Here is a 24,152-nt window from a genome sequence, read left to right as displayed (position 1 = left end):
CTCTTTCTTTGTCTCTCTCTCTCTCTTTCTTAGTCTCTCTCTCTTTCTTAGTCTCCCTCTCTCTCTTTCTTAGTCTCTCTCTCTCTCTTAGTCTCTCTCTCTTTTTTAGTCTCTCTCTCTCTCTTTCTTAGTCTCTCTCTCTCTTTCTTAGTCTCTCTCTCTCTCTCTTTCTTTGTCTCTCTCTCTCTCTTTCTTAGTCTCTCTCTCTTTCTTAGTCTCCCTCTCTCTCTTTCTTAGTCTCTCTCTTAGTCTCTCTCTCTTTTTTAGTCTCTCTCTCTCTCTCTTTCTTAGTCTCTCTCTCTCTTTCTTAGTCTCTCTCTCTTTCTTTGTCTCTCTCTCTCTCTTTCTTAGTCTCTCTCTCTCTCTTTCTTAGTCTCTCTCTCTCTCTTTCTTAGTCTCTCTCTCTTTCTTTGTCTCTCTCTCTCTCTTTCTTAGTCTCTCTCTCTCTTTATTTGTCTCCCTCTCTCTCTTTATTTGTCTCTCTCTCTCTCTATCTTTCTTAGTCTCTCTCTCTCTCTTTCTTAGTATCTCTCTCTCTCTTTCTTAGTCTCTCTCTCTCTCTTTCTTAGTCTCTCTCTCTTTCTTAGTCTCTCTCTCTCTTTCTTAGTCTCTCTCTCTTTCTTAGTCTCTCTCTCTCTCTCTTTCTTAGTCTCTCTCTCTTTCTTAGTCTCTCTCTCTCTCTTTCTTAGTCTCTCTCTCTCTCTCTTTCTTAGTCTCTCTCTCTCTCTTTCTTAGTCTCTCACTCTCTTTCTTAGACTCTCTCTCTCTCTTTCTTAGTCTCTCTCTCTCTCTTTCTTAGTCTCTCTCTCTCTTTCTTAGTCTCTCTCTCTCTCTCTCTTTCTTAGTCTCTCTCTCTCTTTCTTAGTCTCTCTCTCTCTCTCTCTCTCTCTTTCTTAGTCTCTCTGTCTCTCCCTCCCCCTCTCCCTCCCCCTCTCCCTCTCCTGCAAGAGGTCGGTGAAGGGAGAAACTCGATGCAACCACTGAAGTAGCGCTGTGGGTTTCCCTGAACCCACCCCGTCGTTAGAGAAATAAACGATAAAAACCCTCTTTCAAATGTATGGGTTCAGACAAACCCGCATCGTCGTTAGAGGAATAAACGGTAAAAACCCTCTTTCAAATGTATGGGTTCAGACAAACCCGCATCGTCGGGAGTGTGTAGTCAAAAGCGGCATCCGGCAAAGGTTAATGACCAAAGTCATTAATTAATTTTTAAGCCACCAATCTGAAATGCAATACCGAAGTCCGGCCTTCGTCGAAGATTGCTTGGCCAAAATTTCAATCAATTTGATTTAAAATGAGGGTGTGACACTGCCGCCTCAACTTTTACAAAAAGCCGGATATGACGTCATCAAAGGTATTTATCGAAAAAAAGAAAAAAAACTTCCGGGGATATCATTCCCAGGAACTCTCATGTAAAATTTCATAAAGATCGGTCCAGTAGTTTGGTCTGAATCGCTCTACACACACACACGCACAGACACACACACATACACCATGACACTCGTCTCGATTCCCCCTCTATGTTAAAACTTGACTAAATCATGTAAAAACGGGCCTTGTTTGAGCAGTGACACAGGGAAATCTGTACATCAAACCTCTGCAGCCCTAAGAAATTCTCTCCAGAGTCTTCGGAGTTGTCAGCGTTTGGAAACTTGATAGTCTGCTACCGACGGTGGGAAAGTTCTTGACCGCAGCATGGCAGGTCAAAATAACACTGGGACCGAAGCGGCGGTGGAGCTTAATTGATACCGACATGGTTGCTGCACAAACGGCCAGCTAAGCCACTCCTCCTACTGGCACGTGCGAACACTGCGATGGTGCGTGCTGTGACTGCGCCTGAACTGAGTGCGCATGTCGGTGTGCACACGGGGGTGTTTGGACACCCGGGGAAGAGAGTCAGCACAAAGTTGACTCCGAAAAATAAATCTCTGACCGAACGTGGGGATTGAACCCACGCTGATTGCGACCAACTGGCTACAAAGCCAGCGCGCTACCAACTGAGCTACGTCCCCGCTGCAAGAAGGAGCAACAAAACCTGACTAAGCCGGTTAAAGGTACAGTCCTTCCACCGTACGCGATCATCATGTTCACCACTATAGAAATATTCAGGCTTTCGCGTGGAATACTGAAGAGTACCCGTTCACTTGGACTGCCACAAACAAAACCAAGGAACGGCCTGGCTGCTTTCCGGAGGATGTACACTGAGACTGACTCTTTGGATTGATTCGATACATTAATCTCTTTCAGGAGTCTGACTCTTTGGATTGATTTGATACAGTAATCTCTTTCTGGAGGATGTACACTGAGACTGACTCTTTGGATTGATTTGATACAGTCATCTCTTTCCGGAGGATGTACACTGAGACTGACTCTTTGGATTGATTTGATATATTAATCTCTTTCCGGAGGATGTACACTGAGACTGACTCTTTGGATTGATTTGATAAATTAATCTCTTTCCGGAGGATGTACACTGAGACTGACTCTTTGGATTGATTTGATAAATTAATCTTGTAAGTCAAAATAACAAATGCCGATCTAGAAAATCATTTGTTTAGTAAAAACGTTCAACCGCAGTGTGTGTGTGTGTGTGTGTGTGCCACGGTGTGTGTGTGTGCCACGGTGTGTGTGTGTGTGTGTGTGTGTGTGTACCACGGTCTGTGTGTGTGTGTGCCACGGTGTGTGTGTGTGTGTGCCACGGTGTGTGTGTGTGTGTGTGCCACGGTGTGTCAGTGTGTGTGCGTGCCACGGCCGTGTGTCAGTGTGTGTGCCACGGTGTGTGTGTGTGTGCCACGGTGTGTGTGTGTGTGTGTGTGTGTACCACGGTGTGTGTGTGTGTGTGTGTACCACGGTGTGTGTGTGTGTGTACCACGGTGTGTCAGTGTGTGTGTGTGTACCACGGTGTGTGTGCCACGGTGTGTGTGTGTGTGCCACGGTGTGTGTGTGTGTGCCACGGTGTGTGTGTGTGTGCCACGGCCGTGTGTGTGCGTGCCACGGTGTGTGTGTGTGTTTGTGCCACGGTGTGTGTGTGTGTGTGTGCCACGGTGTGTGTGTGTGTGTGTGTGCCACGGTGTGTGTGCGTGCGTGTGCCACGGTGTGTGTGCCACGGTGTGTGTGTGCCACGGTGTGTGTGTGTGTGTGTGCCACGGTGTGTGTGTGTGTGTGTGTGTGTGTGTGTGTACCACGGTGTGTGTGTGTGCCACGGTGTGTGTGTGTGTGTGCTGCCACGGTGTGTGTGTGTGTGTGTGTGTGTGTGTGCTGCCACGGTGTGTGTGTGTGTGTGTGCCACGGTGTGTGTGTGTGTGTGTGCCACGGTGTGTGTGTGTGTGTGCCACGGTGTGTGTGGATGCTCTTATTACACGTAAAAGCCTGGACAGACCTCAGTGTGGCGGTGAACATAATTCGTCAATGTACACGTGAAGGATGGCACCTTTAAGCCAATGACGTATGGTTGATCGATCCCTCCCAAAGACCTGCACTTACCTTGACGTGGTGGGAGGGCTCAGTATGGGATTGCCAGCAACGAGGAGGTGCTTAGCCGGACCATCACTGTACTGATTTTTTCTCATGCCCCAGAACATGATATGGCCACTTTTCCAGGGATGATAGATACGAATGTTCTAAATCAGGAAAAATAGCCTTGAGGTTTAGATGGAAACCGTTCAAAACAAGTTAGTATGTTTGTCCTGCTTTTTTCCCCTCACTTTTGGCCGCCTTTGTGAAAATTTAGAAAATCTGTCAGAAAATAAACTGTCCAATCAGGAAGGAATTCCTGGTTTTCGTATCAGTGGAAAATTCATCCCTGCTTTTTCACTGATCACTATAAATGTGCTTTGGCTCTTCGCGGTTTGTCCGAAGGGGAGCGAAGACATTTGGTACAAGGAGGGTTCTTTGGCCAAGCACCGGCTCGTCACATTGATGTTCGGAATGTACAGTCGGTTCTCGCCCCAATCGATAATCTTGCCATTGGAGACCGGACAGAATTACCTTCTCATGCACTTCCCCCAAGTTCAGTTTATTAGACGATGTTCGGAAATAACTATGTTGGGTTTGTATGCCGGTTGTGAACGGGTTAATAAGGCTCTTACTTTTATTGAGGCAAACTTTCCCACGTGACATTATAGGCCAGTCACAAGTGAGGGGTGTGTCTGAAACACCGTGACGTGGAAAAGGAGCACGTGTGGAAAGTTTGCCTCAATAAAAGCAAGAGAATAATTGTTCACTCTTTCACAACCCGCCACACGAACCCGACCGAGTTATTTCTGGATTTCGTCTATTCTGCATACACATCACATAAAAACCCATTGTTCATTTTATTCAGACTTTAGACTTACTGGTGGAAAAAGACTGGTGGCCCGTTAGTTTCAGTGGTGGCAATGAACAACTAGAGGAACATCAATGTGGGGCATCTCAGAAGCCAAAACTGCAGGCAGTAACACATCATAGTACTCAGACTGATTGATAGAAGCAATTATAAGTTCATGTGTGTGTGAGTGTGTGTGTGTGTGTGCGAGCGACTGCCGGCGTGCTGTGTATGCGCGCGTGTCACAGTGCCAGGCCGTATGCCGTGTGCCCTGCCACGGTGTGTGTGCAGGGCCGGACCCAGGGGGGGGTTCCAGGGGTTCCGGAACCCCACCCCTGGAAAAAGCATGTACAGTCGAGACCGGATGTAAGAAAGTCGTCGGGACCCACTTTTTGTCTTTCATACATCCGGTCTTTACTAAATCCGGTTAACCGGATGTATGAAAATATTGTGGATTGACTTTCATACATCCGGCCACGCGTCTGTTACTTGATAAAAGTAGGTTTTTTTTCATTATCATATCATTTTTGTATTTATTTGTTTTTTTTATGTTTAAATGTTTTGATACATATCCTTGTTAGAAGAAAAGGGTTGTGAATAACAAGTGGAAAAGTACATGTACTTACATACACTGACACAGTCAGGACAACCGATAGAAAGAGCAACTGTTTGTGTAAGAAACTGTTCTGCTTTGCATAAGGCCGTGCACTCTCCGCCCCCCCCCCCCCCCCCCCGTCCCTCTGTGTGTGTGTGTGTGCGCGCGTACGTGCGTGCGCTCGCGCGCACGTGTGTGTGTGTGTGTGTGTGTGTGTGGCTCAACTGTATTGTGTGTATTCCCTCCACAACCCTTTTGCGCTTTTGACAATGTTTTTGGTCGTGGAAGCTTTGTAATGACCGTTGGCGTAGCAAATAACATTTTCTGAGTTCTCTCTCTCTCTCTCCCTCTCTCTCTCTCTCTCTCTCTCTCTCTCTCTCTCTCTCTCTCTCCAAAACGCACACATTTATAACACACACACACACGCGCGCGCACTGAATACAAAAAAGTGAGTTAAACTTAAAACCAGTTTAATGGATTAAAACAACAACAACATAAAACAAGTCGCGTAAGGCGAAAATACAATATTTAGTCAAGTAGCTGTCGAACTCACAGAATGAAACTGAACGCAATGCCATTTTTCAGCAAGACCGTATACTCGTAGCATCGTCAGTCCACCGCTCATGGCAAAGGCAGTGAAATTGACAAGAAGAGCGGGGTAGTAGTTGCGCTAAGAAGGATAGCACGCTTTTCTGTACCTCTCTTTGTTTTAACTTTCTGAGCGTGTTTTTAATCCAAACATATCATATCTATATGTTTTTGGAATCAGGAACCGACAAGGAATAAGATGAAAGTGTTTTTAAATTGATTTCGACAATTTAATTTTGATAATAATTTTTATATATTTAATTTTCAGAGCTTGTTTTTAATCCAAATATAACATATTTATATGTTTTTGGAATCAGCAAATGATGGAGAATAAGATAAACGTAAATTTGGATCGTTTTATAAATTTTTATTTTTTTTTACAATTTTCAGATTTTTAATGACCAAAGTCATTAATTAATTTTTAAGCCACCAAGCTGAAATGCAATACCGAAGTCCGGGCTTCGTCGAAGATTACTTGACCAAAATTTCAACCAATTTGGTTGAAAAATGAGGGCGTGACAGTGCCGCCTCAACTTTCACGAAAAGCCGGATATGACGTCATCAAAGACATTTATCAAAAAAATGAAAAAAACGTATGGGGATTTCATACCCAGGAACTCTCATGTCAAATTTCATAAAGATCGGTCCAGTAGTTTAGTCTGAATCGCTCTACACACACACACACACAGACACACACACACACGCACATACACCACGACCCTAGTTTCGATTCCCCCTCGATGTTAAAATATTTAGTCAAAACTTGGTGTTTTTAAATTGATTTGGACAATTTAATTTTCGTAATAATTTTTATATATTTCATTTTCAGAGCTTGTTTTTAATCCGAATATAACATATTTATATGTTTTTGGAATCAGCAAATGATGGAGAATAAGATAAACGTAAATTTGGATCGTTTTATAAATTTTTATTTTTTTTTACAATTTTCCGATTTTTAATGACCAAAGTCATTAATTAATTTTTAAGCCACCAAGCTGAAATGCAATACCAAACCCCGGGCTTTGTCGAAGATTACTTGACCAAAATTTGAACCAATTTGGTTGAAAAATGAGGGCGTGACAGTGCCGCCTCAACTTTCACGAAAAGCCGGATATGACGTCATCAAAGACATTTATCAAAAAAATGAAAAAAACGTTCGGGGATTTCATACCCAGGAACTCTCATGTCAAATTTCATAAAGATCGGTCCAGTAGTTTAGTCTGAATCGCTCTACACACACGCACACACAGACAGACAGACAGACACACACACACACACGCACATACACCACGACCCTCGTTTCGATTCCCCCTCGATGTTAAAATATTTAGTCAAAACTTGACTAAATATAAAAAACTGAGTCACACCCACGACCAATGCCTCTGGTTCTAATTGTACAAAAAATGCCTTCCTGGGCTATTATGGCTCTTCAGTCATGACAAATTTATAACAGGCTAAAATGACTGAATAGACAAACAAAACAGATGAGTTAAACATAAAATCAGTTTAATGGATAAAATCAACAACAACAACAAGAACATAAAAACAACAACAAGAACATAAAAAAAACATAAAATACAACAAAATAAAATACAACAACATAAAATACAACAACATAAAAAAAAACATAAAAAGATAAGAACTGATTCACATCCATGACCAATGTCTCTGGTTATAAATGTAACAAAAATGCCTTCTGGGCTTTTATGGGTCTTCGTGACGAATTTGTAACAGGTTAAAAAAATGATTGAATGGAGAAACAAATTAAACAGAACAACTCCTTGACAGCTATAGAATCTGGATAAAAATCAGTTGGTGGGGAAGTTTTCAGGGCATCCTCCTTTAGACTATCTTTGTGGACACCACCCGCTCAAAATGGCCACAGAGATTTCGGAGGTAAATGTTCTCCTCGGACCTGTCTACCCCATTTATCGGGAAAAGGGGTGGGTGTGGCAGCCATCCCCGCGAGCATTCGGAAGTGGCTGTGTACACCACAATGGTGGTTTGAAGGAGTGTGGCAGCCGCGAATATCTCTACATCCGAACCCCATGAACGGGGTCGGAGGGTGTTGTGAGCGAGATAATCACCTACATCTCCATCCACGTATGCAGAGAAAGCCTGGTGATTCCTGCACATGGTGTCGATTATTTTTTCTCGGACAACCATGTGCTGAGCCTGGCTACCACACAAATCAAGGCTTATGGCACGATACAGGCAGTTAGAAGGGAAATTACTCTTACCACACTTTGGTGACTTGGGTCTACTTTCGTTTTCTTACAACCGGTCTTGCAACAACGCATTTGTGCTGCTCGGGACCAGAGATTTGCTTTCATACAACCGGACTTTTATACATCCGATTTTCATACAACCGGAAAATTCTAAGTAATAACAAAGAGTAGCTTCTGCCGGGACCCTGCCTACCCCTTTCATACATCCAGACTTTCATACATCCGGTGTTTTATACATCCGGTCTATACTGTACCTTGCTTTGACTTTTACTAGTTTTAGCACCAAAACAATGCTGCTCTTAACCCTCAAAACAAGGCCCAGAATGCACCAGATTGCACAGATTTTAACCGTTTTTCAAAAATTTTCCGGGGGAGCATGCCCCCGGACTCCCCTAGTTCGCGCGCCTAAGTTTGCAGGCGCGCGCTTGTGACTTCGCCACTTCGCTGATTTGCCCCCCCCCCCAAAAGGAGGAACCCCCCCTTACAACTCATTTGGTCCGGCCCTGGTGTGCGGTGTAATCATCGGTCGTCTTCACTCACTCACACACACACACACACCCAGCACACACACACAACTGAACAGGCTGATTTGTGACCAGACTGATTGACATACATTAACCAGAGCGTCGGTAGGCTGCACACTCAAAAATTCAACCCACTCTCCTGCAGACTTTGTAGGCGAATCTGCATGCAAAACCTGTACAGCCAGAACCTACTTTTTTTTCTTTTTTGTTCTCCTCTTTTATTTTCTTTAACAAAAATGTCAACCTCAGGGCCGGACTAGGCGAAGAGGAGGGGGGGGGGTTGCCAGTGGTGGCCCAGGGGGATGTCCCCCCTGGCGGCAGGGGCGGATCAGTTCATTTTAAGCCTTTTTTTTTTCAAAAGTATATTGTGAAGATATGGGTGTGAAGGCGCGAAGCGCCGAGCCGACGGCGCGAAGCGCCTAGCTTGCTAGGGGGGTCCGGGGGCATGCCCCCCCGGAAAATTTTGAAAAAAAGGATGCAAAATGGTGCAGTCTGGTGCATTCTGAGGATGATCATTACCAGTTTCAGGCAGCAGATTTTGTCACTGATTAATACCCCAAAAATTGAAACTCAATGTAAAATAAAGAAATGCATACCTCATTCAATATTTTTATTTTTTGGCTGGGGGGGGGGGGGGTCCGGAAACCCTAGAACCCACCCCCCCACCCCTCGTTGTGGGGGTCAGGGGGCGAAGCCCCCTGAAGCTGATGGGTAGGTCATATTCTGAGATAGGAAAATGGTCGCTCCTTGCATGAAACGGCATAAAATAAGCAATAATAATAAAAAAAATTAAATAAGTAAGGTACATGTTTAGGCTAGGGGGGGGGGGGGGGGGGTTGCGCAACCCCCATAACCCCCCCGGTAGTCCGGCCCTGAACCTTATACTGAACCTGAACGTTTTAGTCATGTGCCTGTTCCGCTCAGATGTGAGCTCAAACGCTATTTATGAGTCTTCTGACTGTTATGTGCTGTTATTTTCTACACTGAATCATTACAAACAATGATTAAATAGGATTTTTAAATATTTCATTCAGATTGAAATAAACGTGCAAGCAAACGAGATACGCACGAGGCAAGGCACTGCTTCCGAAACCGAGGAGCAGACGACGCAATCTGCTGTTGCTCCGGAGAAAATAAACCTTCTGCCTTCTACGGTTGGTACGTTGAAAGAGAGAAGCTTTAATTAGTCAAATAACAATTGTTGGTAGTACAAAAATATATAAGATTTTGAGTTTCTTTTAGAACGTTGTAGAACGTTGACTTAAAGTTTACTTCATACTTTGACATTCGCTGCGGGCCAGTGGATCCGTGTTGTCATACAAAATGGCGACTGTCGTTATTATTCTGGGAGTAATTTGTGCATCTGTGTCCGCCATTCCCGAACAGGGCAAATGGATCGTGTCATTGGACCAGGTGTGTGTTTTAGACCGATGTGTGTGCATTATTTGCATACGTATTATCTGATTGTTTACTGTTAATTTTCGAAATCTATCGCAGCCAATGTTGATTCCTACTGATCAGAGATGATGTAGACAGATCCGTGTTCATTCGATTCATTGTCATGGGATAACTGAAGTATTCTAAAATGCAGTTCATATTAGAACGAATTGGCTTGCTGTAAGTTGACAGCCTCAAACAATGTTAAGAGTAAGACGCCATTTTAAATCATAGAAAAAATATCTACTTAACCGTGGGATTGAAATTACTTAGCTGAAACAGTAACACAGTTGACAGTGTTCTGCTAATCGTTAAGCTAAATTTACGAAATAGTAGCGTATTCTAAAGTTTCCACTTGTGACACGTAAGCAAGGAAACCAACTTACTCATACAACTAAGCAGTACAGCAGATTACATGGCATGGTTTAGTCTTTCACAATCCCAGCATTTCCACATTTTCTAGTTTCATTTTATAATTCTATTGTTCATTTTCACATAGATAGACTTCAATTTCATCGCAAAGTCATTTTTGGAAGCCTTTTTACATTGGACCTAATAAGTGAGACTGCCAGCAGTTTGTCTTTGTGTGTGTTTGACCAAAAACTGGGGGGTGGGGGAGTCTTTAAATGGGGGTTCCATTGTAGCAAGAACTCTTTAACCCTGTTCAGGTCAAATTGAAGTACCAGTAGCTTTTATGAAAATCGTGTTGCAACTTGCATCCACCAGAGTCTACATAATATTAATAATTAATGTATTATCAATATCTAACTACATGTAATTAGAAATGGGTGTTAATTACTAAATATCACTATTAATTATTCTGCTTTGTGTTATCTTTCAGGACCATGAGTACAGTGCTGTTGCCAAGCACATGTACAAGGATAGCAAAGTGACAGTTTCAGGTGATGCATAGTGTCTGAGTGTGCCTGTCTGTTGGTCATTCTCTATCATGAGTTTTTTTGTTTTGTTTGCTTAACGCCCAGTCCACCACGAAGGGTGATATTAGGGCGATAACTACACAGTATCAAATTTTATTTCAACACTCTAGAAATAACTGTTATTCGTTTTCTTAAGCAGTATAGATGACTGAATACAAAAGCAGACGTTTTATGGCACGTTTACCAAAAAGACAAAAGGGGACTCGTTTTGCACATGAATTTGATGACACGATGTGTGGTCGCGGAAGGTTTGGTTAAGCAGAAAACAGGCACTTGCCGAGTTTGTGTCAACACGTGGTGTTTTTTTTAATGGAAACGTCGGAGTAATGGAATACAAAGCTTACACACCTCATCCTGATTATCGTGCATATTTTCACTTGGGTAGATTTTTTGACCCTAGGGAAAATATGCACGATGTTCAGAACTCAGAGTGTATAAATATATATGAACTGCAAGGAAAAAGAAGTATTAAAGCTGTGAGTGTGTGATTGTCTTGATGTATTTAAATCAGAGAATCAGGCGCAGCTGTTACATAGTGCAAAATTGGTTGATGATTAACATATCTCATACATATTAGTATTATTACATTGTATAGTACAATCGAACCTGTGTATAGCAACCACCCAAGGGACCAGACAAAGGGGGTCATTATAATCATAGACAGGTGTTTGCGATGTAAAGGTGAATTATATCGAACAAATATTTGGGGATCATTGTGGGCAGGTGGTCATTATTGAGAGGTGATCGCCGGGACATGTTTCACTGTGTGTTTGTCATGACAGTCATTGATGTTATAATGACTGGAAGGGTGGAACAAAGCCTGTTTGTTATGGTTGACAGGTGCCATAAGTCTAAGGGGAAAGACATAGATAGATTATTCTTTGTAGCTACAAGCATACATGTATCAGAATAAGTTCCTTCAGTCAAGGTTGCGTTTTGTTATTGATCTTCATCCATATGTCACACACACTGTAAAGTTGATGTTGGGTAATACTGAATTAAGGAAGTAACAGTTGTGTTTTGTTATTGATCTTTATCCATATGTCACACACTGTAGAGTTGATGTTGGGTAATACTTAGTGAAGGAAGTAACAGTTGTGTTTTGTTATTGATCTTCATCCATATGTCACACACTGTAGACTGGAGTTGATGTTGGGTAATACTGAAGGAAGGAAGTAACAGTTGTGTTTTGTTATTGATCTTCATCCATATGTCACACACTGTAAAGTTGATGTTGAGTAATACTGAGTGAAGGAAGTAACAGTTGTGTTTTGTTATTGATCTTCATCCATATGTCACACACTGTAGAGTTGATGTTGGGTAATACTGAATGAAGGAAGTAACAGTTATGTTTTGTTATTGATCTTTATCCATATGTCACACACTGTAGAGTTGATGTTGAGTAATACTGAGTGAAGGAAGTAACAGTTGTTTTGTTATTGATCTTCATCCATATGTCACACACTGTAAAGTTGATGTTGGGTAATACTGAATGAAGGAAGTAACAGTTATGTTTTGTTATTGATCTTTATCCATATGTCACACACTGTAGAGTTGATGTTGAGTAATACTGAGTGAAGGAAGTAACAGTTGTGTTTTGTTATTGATCTTCATCCATATGTCACACACTGTAAAGTTGATGTTGGGTAATACTGAGTGAAGGAAGTAACAGTTGTGTTTTGTTATTAATCTTCATCCATATGTCACACACTGTAGAGTTGATGTTGGGTAATACTGAGTGAAGGAAGTAACAGTTGTGTTTTATGTCCGTGCGCACAGTGTCCTTGACATGTGACGATCCGGATGAACTGGAATTCGCCTGGTTGCTGCGAATGTCACCCTGTGCCATGGAGTTTGTAACTGCCACAGAAGAAGTCAACTCCAACAAAGACCAGGTGACGCCCACATTACTGCCTAACTGTAACTGTTCGGGTGTTCATCCTTTTCGTAAATTAAAAACAAGCAAAGGAACGCACCAGAAAATAACAAATAGGGGGGAAAAAAACTAGTGGGAAATAGTGTGTGTTTGGGGGGGGGGGGGGGGGGGGGGGTGTGTGCAAGAGAAAAACACGTTACAGGTGTTACTCAAAGTCAAAGCTTTTTGTAAAGTGTAGGGAGGAAAACAAACTTAAAGGAACGGTCCTTCCAATGTAAACGATTCAGCTCACCAAAGTTAATTTATGAACCAAATGTCCCAACTGTGCATGGGAAGCAGTCAGGATGTTGAACGTTGGTATGTGTCCAAGAGGAGGGATGGTCTTACTCCATGTGAAAGCCTTGGCTGATCTGAGATAGTCACAACTGTTTTCACAGAAAGGTCTCTGCCTTTGACAGTAAAAAAAAAACAACCAAGAAAGGTAAATCATTTGAACGTTTAATTTATGACCAAAAAAACCAACAATTATTGAAATTAGTGTTTTTAATGTTTTGTTTTGTCATATATTTAATGTTGTAAAAATGTACTATTCTTGTTTTTTGATTAGCAGTCTATCTGTTTTTCGATTTGTGCCTTTGTCAGTCCATGCCTGTGAGTAGTGACTTAACTTTGCCATTAAGTTAATGTACATACAGTTTTTACTTCTTATGCAAAAAATGACGTGTTTTGTTGTTGTGTGTGTGTTCGTGTGTGTGTGTGTGTGTGTGAACTGAAATGATTGTTTTGAAGTCCTGAACCTGCTCTTTGTTTCACTTTCTTTTCTTACAAAAAACAAAGCTTTTATTTTTGAGTCACTTGAGAAAAAGTGACTCTATGTAATCGGTCAGTGTTAGTCTGTCCGGCCGGCCGTCCGGCCGGCCGGCCGTCCGGCCGGCCGGCCGTCCGGCCGGCCGTCCGTAGACACCACCTGAACGTTGGACTTTTCTCGGAAACTATCAAAGCGATCCGGCTCATATTTTGTTTAGTCGTGACCTCCAATGACCTCTACACTTTAACGATGGTTTCGTTGACCTTTGACCTTTTTCAAGGTCACAGGTCAGCGTCAAAGGAAAAATTAGACATTTTATATCTTTGACAAAGTTCATCGGATGTGATTGAAACTTTGTAGGATTATTCTTTACATCAAAGTATTTACATCTGTAGCCTTTTACGAACGTTATCAGAAAAACAAGGGAGATAACTAGCCTTTTCTGTTCGGCAACACACAACTTAACGTTGGGCTTTTCTCGGAAACTATAAAAGTGACCGGGCTCAAATTTTATGTGAACGTGACTCCCAGTGACCTCTACACTTTGACGTCTGCTTTGGTGACCTTTGACCTTTTTCAAGGTCACAGGTATGTCTTGAAGGAAAAAAATTGAAATATCATATCTCTGAAACTATTCATCGGATTTGATTCAAACTTTATAGGATTATTCTTTACATCAAATTATTTACATCTGTATTGTGTTGTGAATAGCAATTTCTTCCTGTCCATCTGATGCCTCATATAATATTCAGAACTGCGAAAGTGACTCGATCGAGCGTTTGCTCTTCTTGTTATTGTTCTGTGTTCAGGGAGCTATTGAGAGCTACTTCAATAATCCGATCACTTACTACGAAATGCCGTATGACAAAGTGGAGCTGAAGCGTGGTGTAGAAAGAATGAACTGTTCTAAAGGCGAGAAGGACAGGGAGTTTAAGTTGACGGTGAGAAGCTTTATGCTACTTTGTTGCTGTTGTTATTGCTTGATTTAAACAACTTCAATGGTATTTTTGTTTGTTTGCTTAACGCCCAGCCGACCACGAAGGGCCATGTCAGGGCGGTGCTGCTTTGACATATAACGTGCGCCACACACAAGACAGAAGTCGCAGCACAGGCTTCATGTCTCACCCAGTCACATTATTCTGACACCGGACCAACCAGTCCTAGCACCAACCCCATAATGCCAGACGCCAGGCGGAGCAGCCACTAGATTGCCAATTTTAAAGTCTTAGGTATGACCCGGCCGGGGTTCGAACCCACGACCTCCCGATCACGGAGTGGACGCCTTACCACTAGGCCAACCGTGCCGGTTTCAATGGTATTCTTAACACACAAATTAAGTGAAAATAAAGAGAGACGGTAAGAATAGTATTAATAAACATGTTGAACATACTCACGCTGGAACAGGAGAAAGTTAAAGGCATATGTACGCGCTCCCGTGTTTACAAAGTGTAGTTTGCCCATAATCGATGTCAAACGCACCATAAGACCATGTAATGACGATATGTCGCCATGCGCGGACCATATACATGCATTACAGCTTGTTTTAGAGTCTCAAAAACTTTGGATGTAAACAAAGACGCGGAGTTATTTCCCTTGCGTCAACGCTACCTCTGTTGGCAAATCTATAAATAGGACGATCCAGATCAAAATGAAAATTAACATATCTCAACATTGAAGGGGTCCTAGACCACAATATTTTGCAGGGAACTTAATTTAGCATGTCTCCAGCTGTTGGTAAAGCAATTAGCGTGTATAGTCATCGAGTACATATGGCTTTAAGTATGATACTCTTTAGTGTGTACTTCAAAACACAACTGAAAATTGAAAGCAAGCATGCATGAACATGTACAATATGCATGTAATTTACTTTTACCCCCAAAATAATCCACTTGGAATAATGATATAATTTTATAATAATAATTACTGAATGAAACCATTCTTTCCATAAGCTTACCATCTCGAAGAAGGCAGTAACGTGCCGAAATGTTGATTATAGATATAAACGTACCTAACCTGGTTACTGGTGTGTTTTCTTTCTTTTTATTTAAATGAATGAAACTATTTGTACTAGTTTAAGAGGTTATTTTGGGAAATGTGCACATCTACAATACTGGATCACAACCTGGGACATTGGGGTAAAAAAATAAACATTATAAAAACAAAGCCAAACGCACTTTTTCTTAAAGTTTAGACACTATTTTAATGCCTTAATGCAATTAATAAACAAAGCACATGCCGGTTTCAGTAAAACATCACCAAGAGTTAACCAACGTGAGTGGTGTCTTGTATGTCACATGGTTTCCACCTGGTATAGTTATTCAAACAATGAACCAATATTCCTGCTGAAATTATTTTGCAATGTTGGCAGACATTCAAGGTCTTGTATCCTAAGTGAAACATGAGAAGAAAAACCTATTCATTTTCCACGCAGTACCAATGACTATAGTGGAAACCGTGACATACGCAACAGAGGGGATAAACAATTTCACCTACACTATGATAACAGCATTGTATGCAGGTCTTTCATATATTGTTTTTGTCATACAAAGACAGTTGTTTTTATGTTGTTGCAGTTACTTACACATTATTCATTTTGTGTGAATAACCAAATGTTCTGTATGTCACGTGGAACCCAAATGGAGGAAATCGCACATTTCTTTGTGTCTATTGTGATGTTTTCAGATGCGCAGAGGTGTCATGGCCTTCATGGTGAAAACATAAAGCACACTGAGTTAGGAGCATGAAAAGGACCATTTTTCTTATCATTTTCTAAAAATGTGTTGTGATTGAAGATGATTTGAGTGTTAACATTGAGACTGACGCGTGTGCGTCATGTGACTGTAAAAATTGACATCATGCAATAAAACACACAAAAAAACTTTAAATTTCTGTCAATTATTGATAAATTTATCAAATACACCATATACCAACATAATCAATACCAGACAGTGATCAAAACTGTGAGATTAGGAGTAAAAGAAGGTCGTGGCTCCACAAGTTTTAGAACTGCTGAAATGCACACTTATGATGGGAAAGGGTGGGTAGTTACCGAAGAACAATTTAAGAAATGATGCAAGATGCTCCAGGAGTACAAAAATGTGTTGTAAAAACATGAAAAAGAAACCAGCGTAAAAACTATGTTCATCCACGATAATCAAAAGATGAAGTGCATAAAAAATCAGTCAAACATATGTTGCCCTCTACGGCCGACAGTTGGGACATTTAGCAGTCTAACGCTGCCAGCATCCACCCATGAAATGTCCTCCACGTCTGGGAAGATGTATGCATGATCTCCCTTCTTCCGAAGAAAGTTGACACGGCCTCCCCTGGTCTGAGTCCCACCACCACCCCACTGTATACTTCGGTGTTGCCTCGTACAGTGGTGAAAGTGACCTCCACCCAGCTGCCATGCTGAATGCTGAAAGAGGACAGAACATACAGGGTTATGCAAAACCTCCACAAGCAAGTTCTGAGTACATCATCCCCTCACTCCACTCACAATACCAAGGACGATTGCAAGATAACTTTTTCTGCAATCAAAGAATAATTACAAGTGTACTTTATTGGATAGGAAGACTTTCCTCTAAAAATTAAAACACTGTCCGAGAGCTTAAATCTATTTTGTGGAGAAATCTATGCGAATAAGATCTGAACAGTGAAATCAGAAAGTAAAATCACACCTGGAATAATGTCCGGTGAGTTGTGCAACTTCAGTCTGTTGGTAAGCATCTGCAGAAAGCTGAGGGAACTTGTACTGAAAACAAAATGCAGAACATTATTGTACTAGAAGTCTGAAACTAAAAAATAAATGAATCCATAATAATAAAAAGTATGCAGAGAAAAAATCAAAATGAAAACTGATCACCTTTGCTGCAAGTATTACATACAGGCAAATCCAGCTAACTCACAAACGGTTAAGTCAAAAATTCGCGCAGTAGCACACAAAGAAATTCTGGTCCGGAATTATCCCTCTTTATCTATGTGTACAAAGTACCCTGAGCTCGAAATGGGATTTCTCTTACGTAAGTCGAAAGACGGATAGCACACAACAGAAAGTCAGTCCCAAAGACAAAGTTTACTCTATATTTACTACAGCAACTCGAAACACGAAACTTGGCGTCTCACACTAGCGCATTGTGTAACCTTATTCCCTTCTTCTCTACACGGACGCCACACCGACTGGTCAGTCGGCACGCAATAAAGTATGAACTGAAGTTAGGAGGGGGCGAGGAGTAAGGAGGGGGCAAGGAGTAAGGAGAATTATCCAACTCCAAGAAAACATTCTGAAAAAGGTGGGGAAGTGGTGACAAGGCAGTGAACGCACTCACCATGCACTGACATCATACGAAAGCAGCCACACAAACACAGCACAGAGGCAGAGGCAGGTGTGCAGATGCTTTGTGAGAATAAGCGTTGAAAACCAGTTTGAATTAAAAAAAAACAACCAGCAGATAGAGCCGCATGTCATAATCATTCTTCTTGTCTGGCTTTATTGACTGCATGTCGATCTTGTGGCAGCGACTTTTCACTCTTCAGTCGGACTGTACACAAACCGCTCTCACTCTCCCTCACTGACTACCCTAAGCCCTGACAACTGATCCTTGGAAATTGTTTGGAAGAGTACACCTCTCTATTTCTCTCCAATGCTCTTCCTGCTGACTTCAGTGACACCGGACACCCCACTGAGTTTAACCAGCTACCCCCCCCCCCCCCCTCTCTCTCTCCCCCCAGCCATGCACTGTTTGGTGCTGTAGGTAACCGACTCACTGGTCAAGGCTGCAGGGAAACAAGAGTATCTTGTCAATGAAAGAGGTTACACACAGATACGCGATGCTGAGAACGGTGGCCGATTTTTCACTCTCTTTCTCGGAGGGCCTTCATCATTGCAGGGACTGCTGTAAAGAAATGCTTGCTCAGAAACTAACTCTTTTTGCATTGAAACATGCACCAGAATGTGCATAAAATATGAGATATCAAGTTTTACAAACAAAAGGGCCATCTGCAAGTTACAAATCAGTACCAAAATCGATAATCAGAAGCGTATGGTACGAAGAAGCCATGAGAGAAGTGTAACTAGCTTCCATGGTAACCAACAAACATATCTCTTAGTTTTACTACAAAAGACAGCCTCTTTTTTTAAACTATTTGTTTAGACAAGTCTAAAAGTATTATAAATGATATGCTTTAGGCATACAACTTCCAAAGTAAACAATAAATACAGGCCGCAAACTAACTGTGACGTAGGTCACAAGGAAACAACTGCTGCGATTAAACTTCGTCTCCACTGTGACTCCCGTTTACAAAACGCCAAATTTCGGGCAGCACATTTAAAAACTTAAAATGCACATGCCATATATGAAATACGAAATCAAAGGAAAACATTTGTTTGCTTTTGCATTTTATAGACTTAGATCTGATACTTCGCACGCGTGTTCGAGAGCGTATGTCACAGGAGAAACGAAATCTACTGATACGCGACCCCAAATGGATTATTTTTCTGCATGCTTGCTTTAATTTCTTTTAGAACCAACAAGACCGCGCTTTTATTGGTGATTTATTAATAATGTATGCAAACAAACTTGCAGAACTAACATGCTTTTATTATTACTCCGAATATCATGTTTCGTTGTTCTGAACGTCACAACAGAAACCAAAAAGGTCTGATTTTCGTTTCTTAAAAACGTCCGATCAGATTGGGCCGTGCACATTAAATTCCAAATGGACGTCAGTTATTATTTATTAACCAAACCTTCTTCATTTGATTTCTACAAAAATCAGTTAACAATATTGTAGTTTTGCGAGAATATTGATTTGGGTTGCTCGTTCGTCACCGTGGAGACGAAAGCAGACGACAAGAGTACACACTATCTCGGACAATCATCAAGGAATATTTCTGTTGGAGGGACTAAATGTTCAATCAGTGGCACTTTTATCAATACATAATGAGCATTAATGATAACACTTACCTCAATAAGCTTTGTAGAAGGCCACAGCTAGCGTGAGATGCAGGCACGTGGCGTAACCCCGAACGAATGTGTTGTACGGCACACCGCGTCAGTGGAAACTATTCGTCCAATGATGCTCGTTTGTTTTAGCGTGTCCACGCATCTTGCAATTTGTGGTCAACACGCTGACCGCTTACTCACGCTCTTCCGATTCAGGGTGCAAAACACAAGTGCGTCAGCTTCCTGGATGGGTTGAGCGGCAGTGTTGCGGACGTCACAGGTGGAGACTAAACGTGATTTGCCAGATACGCGTTCCTCTAGTGGTACCGTGTTTAACTTTTCATCGTGAATTGCACTAGTTTTAGAAAGACTGATAGTGTGTGATGCATTCTAAACAAAATATTGTTCTCCTGAAGCACTTCTGTGTTCTGGAAGCAGAACACAACTCAGTTGATGCAAGTGGAAACGAATGTAACGTGCAAACATCATTATTTTGACCTGCATCAAAGGTCAAATGTCACGAATTTGTGTAATGGAGATGTGTTCATTAGGTAAAGTGTTTAATATATACTATCATTATACACAGAGTTTACTTCTTTGCTGCTAGTTTTAAATGCACTGAGCACTTCACTTCTTCTTCAAAATTATGTCCCGCTTTCTGATGCTATTTTTGTCACAAAAACCAACAATATAAATTGCATAAAAAATCAGACAAACGCAAACAGTGAGGTTCAAACCTTTATTATGGTTTACAAACATGTACACAAACATATCAAATTGTAAACATGAACAAGGTTGTGCCCAGTAAGCTACAACACAAGCTTAAAGTCAGGACTCTGTTGTTTTACTGCCTGTTTCCAGTATTGTAGATGTGCACAGATACATTTTTGTGTGCTCTAAATGTCAAATTATGATGTGGCTGTTGAAGAAAACATCTTTTAGTTCTTAGTTTGGGTTAACGTGAGGACTAGCCATTATGCAGCCAGTTGTAGGGGGCTGTTTTAACATTTTACGTGTACAATCAAGTGATTAAATTGTCAGTACACATGCCATTGTAATGGTTTCTCAAACAAGCCTTCGGAGTTCAGTAAGATCAAACATTTATTTTGTTCTCTCTTTTGCAGGGTGATCCTAATCAGGAGGTTACTATAATTGACATTCCAAAGCTATCCAAGGTATGTAGATATATATATTATTGTGTATATTTTATGTATGGACAATCCTTTATTTGGGTTTCTGTATACATATCTCAGGGTAGTTGTTACTGTCCGTATCATGAAATACATTTCACCTTGCAGTGTGAATGTTTTCTTCCCCTCTTATGTGTGTGTCTATGGCAGCAGAACCTAGCATGCCTCCCCCGAAATCAGCGTATGCTGCCTAAATGGCGGCGGAAAAACGGTCATACACGTAAAAATTCACTCGTGCTAAAAACATGGGTGTCTAAACCCATGAACGAAGAAGAAGAAGAATATCCATGGAGTGAGATACATCTCTCAATGTTGTTCTCAGACTCAAGAGGACAAGACTCGTGCTAAAAACATGAGTGAACATGGGTGTCTAAACCCATGAACGAAGAAGAAGAAGAATATCCATGGAGTTAGATACATCTCTCAGTGTTGTTCTCAGACTCAAGAGGACAAGAGGTCAGTTGGACCTCGATTGAAAATATATATATACCCGTAGGTCCAAATGCTCTGGGTACTAAAATCTTTTTCTATCAGAAGCCCTCCAACATGGCAAAACTATTGGACGGTTGACTGGCCATGAGTCAGACGACTGAGGCATGAAAACACCACTGGATATTATATTACATAAAAAACACACACCATGTTTGTGTATATTTCTTCCATCAGCGACAGAACAACGACAGAACAACGACAGAACAACGCACACTGTTGACTTTCATTGTTTCCCCAGAACGACTCCTCCAGTGTTGACAAGCCTGCAGCAGACACAGTAAAGGTGCCAGACACAGCTCCTGCTGCCTCCAACACACCTGTGCCCCCTCCTGTTGCCACTGCACCCAACAGCAGGAAGAAGAGAGCGGTTCAAACCCCAAAGCCGACTAGTACTACGAAGAAGCCTAACGCTCTCACTGAAGCACCAAAACTTGTCACGGTCAGTGAAAGAGAGAGAGACAGAACTCAACTTTATTACAAAAGGATATAGGTTTTGGTTGTGTGTTTGTTTGAGAGGGGGGGGGGGGGGGGGCACACGTGTGTATGTTTGTGTTGAAAGAGTATGTTTTATAAAGTCCAGGGTTGTGCGTATTTTTGTGATTGAGTTTGTGTGTGGTTGAATGGGTGACTGCAAAATTTCGAGGCTTGCACAAAAATGTGTGTGTTCGCATCTGTCATCGCTCTGTTTCTTTTTGCTGGAGCATGGTTATGAAACGGGTTGATCCCTTTTTTTTGTGATGGCGAATGTTTATAACACAGAGGAAATAACAATCAACCCAAGTTCTCAAAATGAAAACGTCAACAATTAAAAAAATAAAAATAAATGATTGACACATATGTTGAATATGATGTACATGAAGAACACATTCAATATACTATTAATATGGCAAGCTGTTACTGCATCTGGATTTATTCATGAATGTTTCTTTTTTTCAGACCACCACAGTAGGTCCCAGTATCCACAAGGTATGATTATGGTCACACTTTAAGGTGGAGACTTTGTCTCCCAATCACTCAGAGAAACAGGGGCAGTGGATTTCCAAAACATTCACTCAGGAAACCTGCAGTCATATTAATTTGTTAGGACCTGTTGAGTGTTTATATTATGTATTTTGTGAAAAAGACTGGTACAAGACAAGCCCAGGGTTTGCTCAGCTTTTCTGTAAAAGATGTTTTCAAGACTATTGTAAGGAAAAAAGAGTACTTAAGGGAATGTATAACTTTTTGCTGATAGGCAAGAATTAGGGTTCCTTTCAAATCTTTTTCCTCTTTATGAGAACAAGTATTAAACCCCTGGTGTAAGAGACCACTGCTTGTCGGGAAAATAAGTGTTTTGAGGAGGGTATGTGGTACGTGGTGTGCAGCCAAGAGATTAAAAGTTGGCTCTTTGGGTTGACCTCTATTCACACTTTGCTTAATTCTGTTCATGTATAAGGCCTAAAAAAAAAAATAGGTGTGGTTACGGTAACCCGACCTACCCTATTTTTAGGGGCCGACCCTATAACTTTTTATTACATTTGTCAAAAAACAAAAAACAAAACCCAGTGCAGAAAACGCAATGAAAGCGAAAGCGCTCGAGTCGCACACTTATTTCCCTGTCAAGTAGGTTTAATTTGTACAGATTAGAAAAAAAAGTAAAAAAAAAAAAGTGATTGCCTACCTTCCTACCCTATTTTTTTGTTGGCTATGTTACCTTAACCACACCTATTTTTTGGGGGGGCCTAAACATTTAGGATACAACACAGAAAGTGGTTATGTCTTGCAACATACTTTGTGAAGTTAACATTGTTTCTGTTTGTTCAGATGGACCACGAAGTTCTGGCCAAAACTTGGGCGGATGGGAACTATCTTTTCATCCTCAAGATCAAACCCAAGAAGCTAGAGACCACATTCAGTGCTGAAGGTCTGTTGAGACACGTTGTCTTCATTTTTATTGCAATTTCAGCAGTTGTATGTTTTTAAAATACTTGCCGTGTGATTTCATTTAAATGTTGTGTACTTTGGGGGAAAATAGGCGATTAGTGAACGTTCTATTTACATTAATATTTGTGCATACCATCTTTGAAGAAGACTGTGCAGATTTACACAAGACTTGTTGCCAATTTCAACCTTCCAAAGTCAGGAATCAGATCTTTTAAAACTTCAAGGAATAAAGCAGATTTGGAGCTAAGGATGGGGGGTTCGGATACAAGTTTTGTGGACTGCAACAAGTGTAAAAAAGAGTTTCCATTTTTAGATAAATTGTTTTTCCCCAAAGACAGAGTATGGCTGCCTATAGTGGGTAATTGAAAACCACAGCACCCCCTTCTCTGTACAAGTGGTCCTCCTAGTGTTGCACAGATTTTGTCAACAACAAGAAGACTCATTGTTTACACTTTTTTCAGTAACAATCCGCATGTTCTATGGAGATGAGAACTTCATCTCAGCCTTGGACTACCCCCTGCTGATATTCTACGGCATCCTGGGCTTGGTGTACATCGTGTACGGCCTCATCTGGCTGGTGCTGCTAGCCTGCAACTGGCGCGATCTGCTCCGAGTGCAGTTCTGGATCGGCGGCGTCATTCTGCTTGGTGAGGAAGAAGAAGATAAATCGCGTACACCAGCGGAGAGATAGCTCAGTCAGAAGTGGCGCTCGCTTTGAAACCAGTTTCTAGCTATTGGCGTCAGTTTGACCAATTCATTCGGCAATTGATTTATTTCCCAGAGTTAACTTTGTGCAGACTCTCTTCGATGTCTGAACATCTCCGTGTGCACTCATGCGCACGATAAAGATCCCAAGTTCACAGCACAAGTCTAAGGGGTTGAAAGTATGAATACATGCATGCAGGAGAAAAAAAAGAGTAGCGCCATACTGTATGGAAGTTTGCTTTCCTCAGTGAAAAAACAGCCAACATTTCCAGGAGAGTAACCTCACGGGACAACATGATACCAATACCAATACACTCAAGGACGGGCGCTGTGGCGGGGTGGTAAGACATCGGCCTCTTAATCGGAAGGTCGAGGGTTCGAATCCCGGCTGCGGCCGCCTGATGGGTTAGTGTGGAGATTTTTCTGATCTCCCAGGTCAACTTATGTGCAGACCTGCTAGTGGCTTATCCCCCTTCGTGTGTACACGCAAGCACAAGACCAAGTGCGCACGGAAAAGATCCTGTAATCCATGTCAGAGTTCGGTGGGTTATAGAAACACGAAAATATCCTCTGAAAGCGGCGTATGGCTGTCTAAATGGC

At 41.6% G+C, this 24,152-nt stretch overlaps 1 protein-coding gene and 1 long non-coding RNA gene across 2 annotated transcripts in view; one reads left to right on the top strand and one right to left on the bottom strand.

Annotated features, from left to right (window-relative positions):
• The first annotated feature begins 9,538 nt into the window (after positions 1-9,538).
• Positions 9,539-24,152, top strand: part of LOC138951957 (transmembrane protein 87A-like) — a 33,570-nt gene continuing 18,956 nt past the window's right edge. The window contains exons 1-9 of the mRNA XM_070323526.1: positions 9,539-9,651; positions 10,517-10,577; positions 12,393-12,508; positions 14,107-14,238; positions 20,367-20,417; positions 21,163-21,363; positions 21,861-21,890; positions 22,728-22,827; positions 23,309-23,494. Coding sequence (XP_070179627.1) covers positions 9,562-9,651; positions 10,517-10,577; positions 12,393-12,508; positions 14,107-14,238; positions 20,367-20,417; positions 21,163-21,363; positions 21,861-21,890; positions 22,728-22,827; positions 23,309-23,494 — 967 coding nt within the window. The 5' untranslated portion in view covers positions 9,539-9,561. The remainder of the gene's footprint in view (positions 9,652-10,516; positions 10,578-12,392; positions 12,509-14,106; positions 14,239-20,366; positions 20,418-21,162; positions 21,364-21,860; positions 21,891-22,727; positions 22,828-23,308; positions 23,495-24,152) is intronic.
• On the bottom strand, positions 16,580-19,595 carry LOC138951958 (uncharacterized). Its single transcript, XR_011451269.1, has 3 exons — positions 19,264-19,595; positions 16,978-17,051; positions 16,580-16,715 (listed from the first exon to the last, which is right to left on the bottom strand). It is a non-coding gene; the product is annotated as an uncharacterized lncRNA (long non-coding RNA).

Source organism: Littorina saxatilis, linkage group LG17 (assembly GCF_037325665.1).
Source record: "Littorina saxatilis isolate snail1 linkage group LG17, US_GU_Lsax_2.0, whole genome shotgun sequence".
Taxonomy (NCBI): domain Eukaryota; kingdom Metazoa; phylum Mollusca; class Gastropoda; order Littorinimorpha; family Littorinidae; genus Littorina; species Littorina saxatilis.
This window is presented reverse-complemented; position numbering and strand designations above follow the sequence as displayed.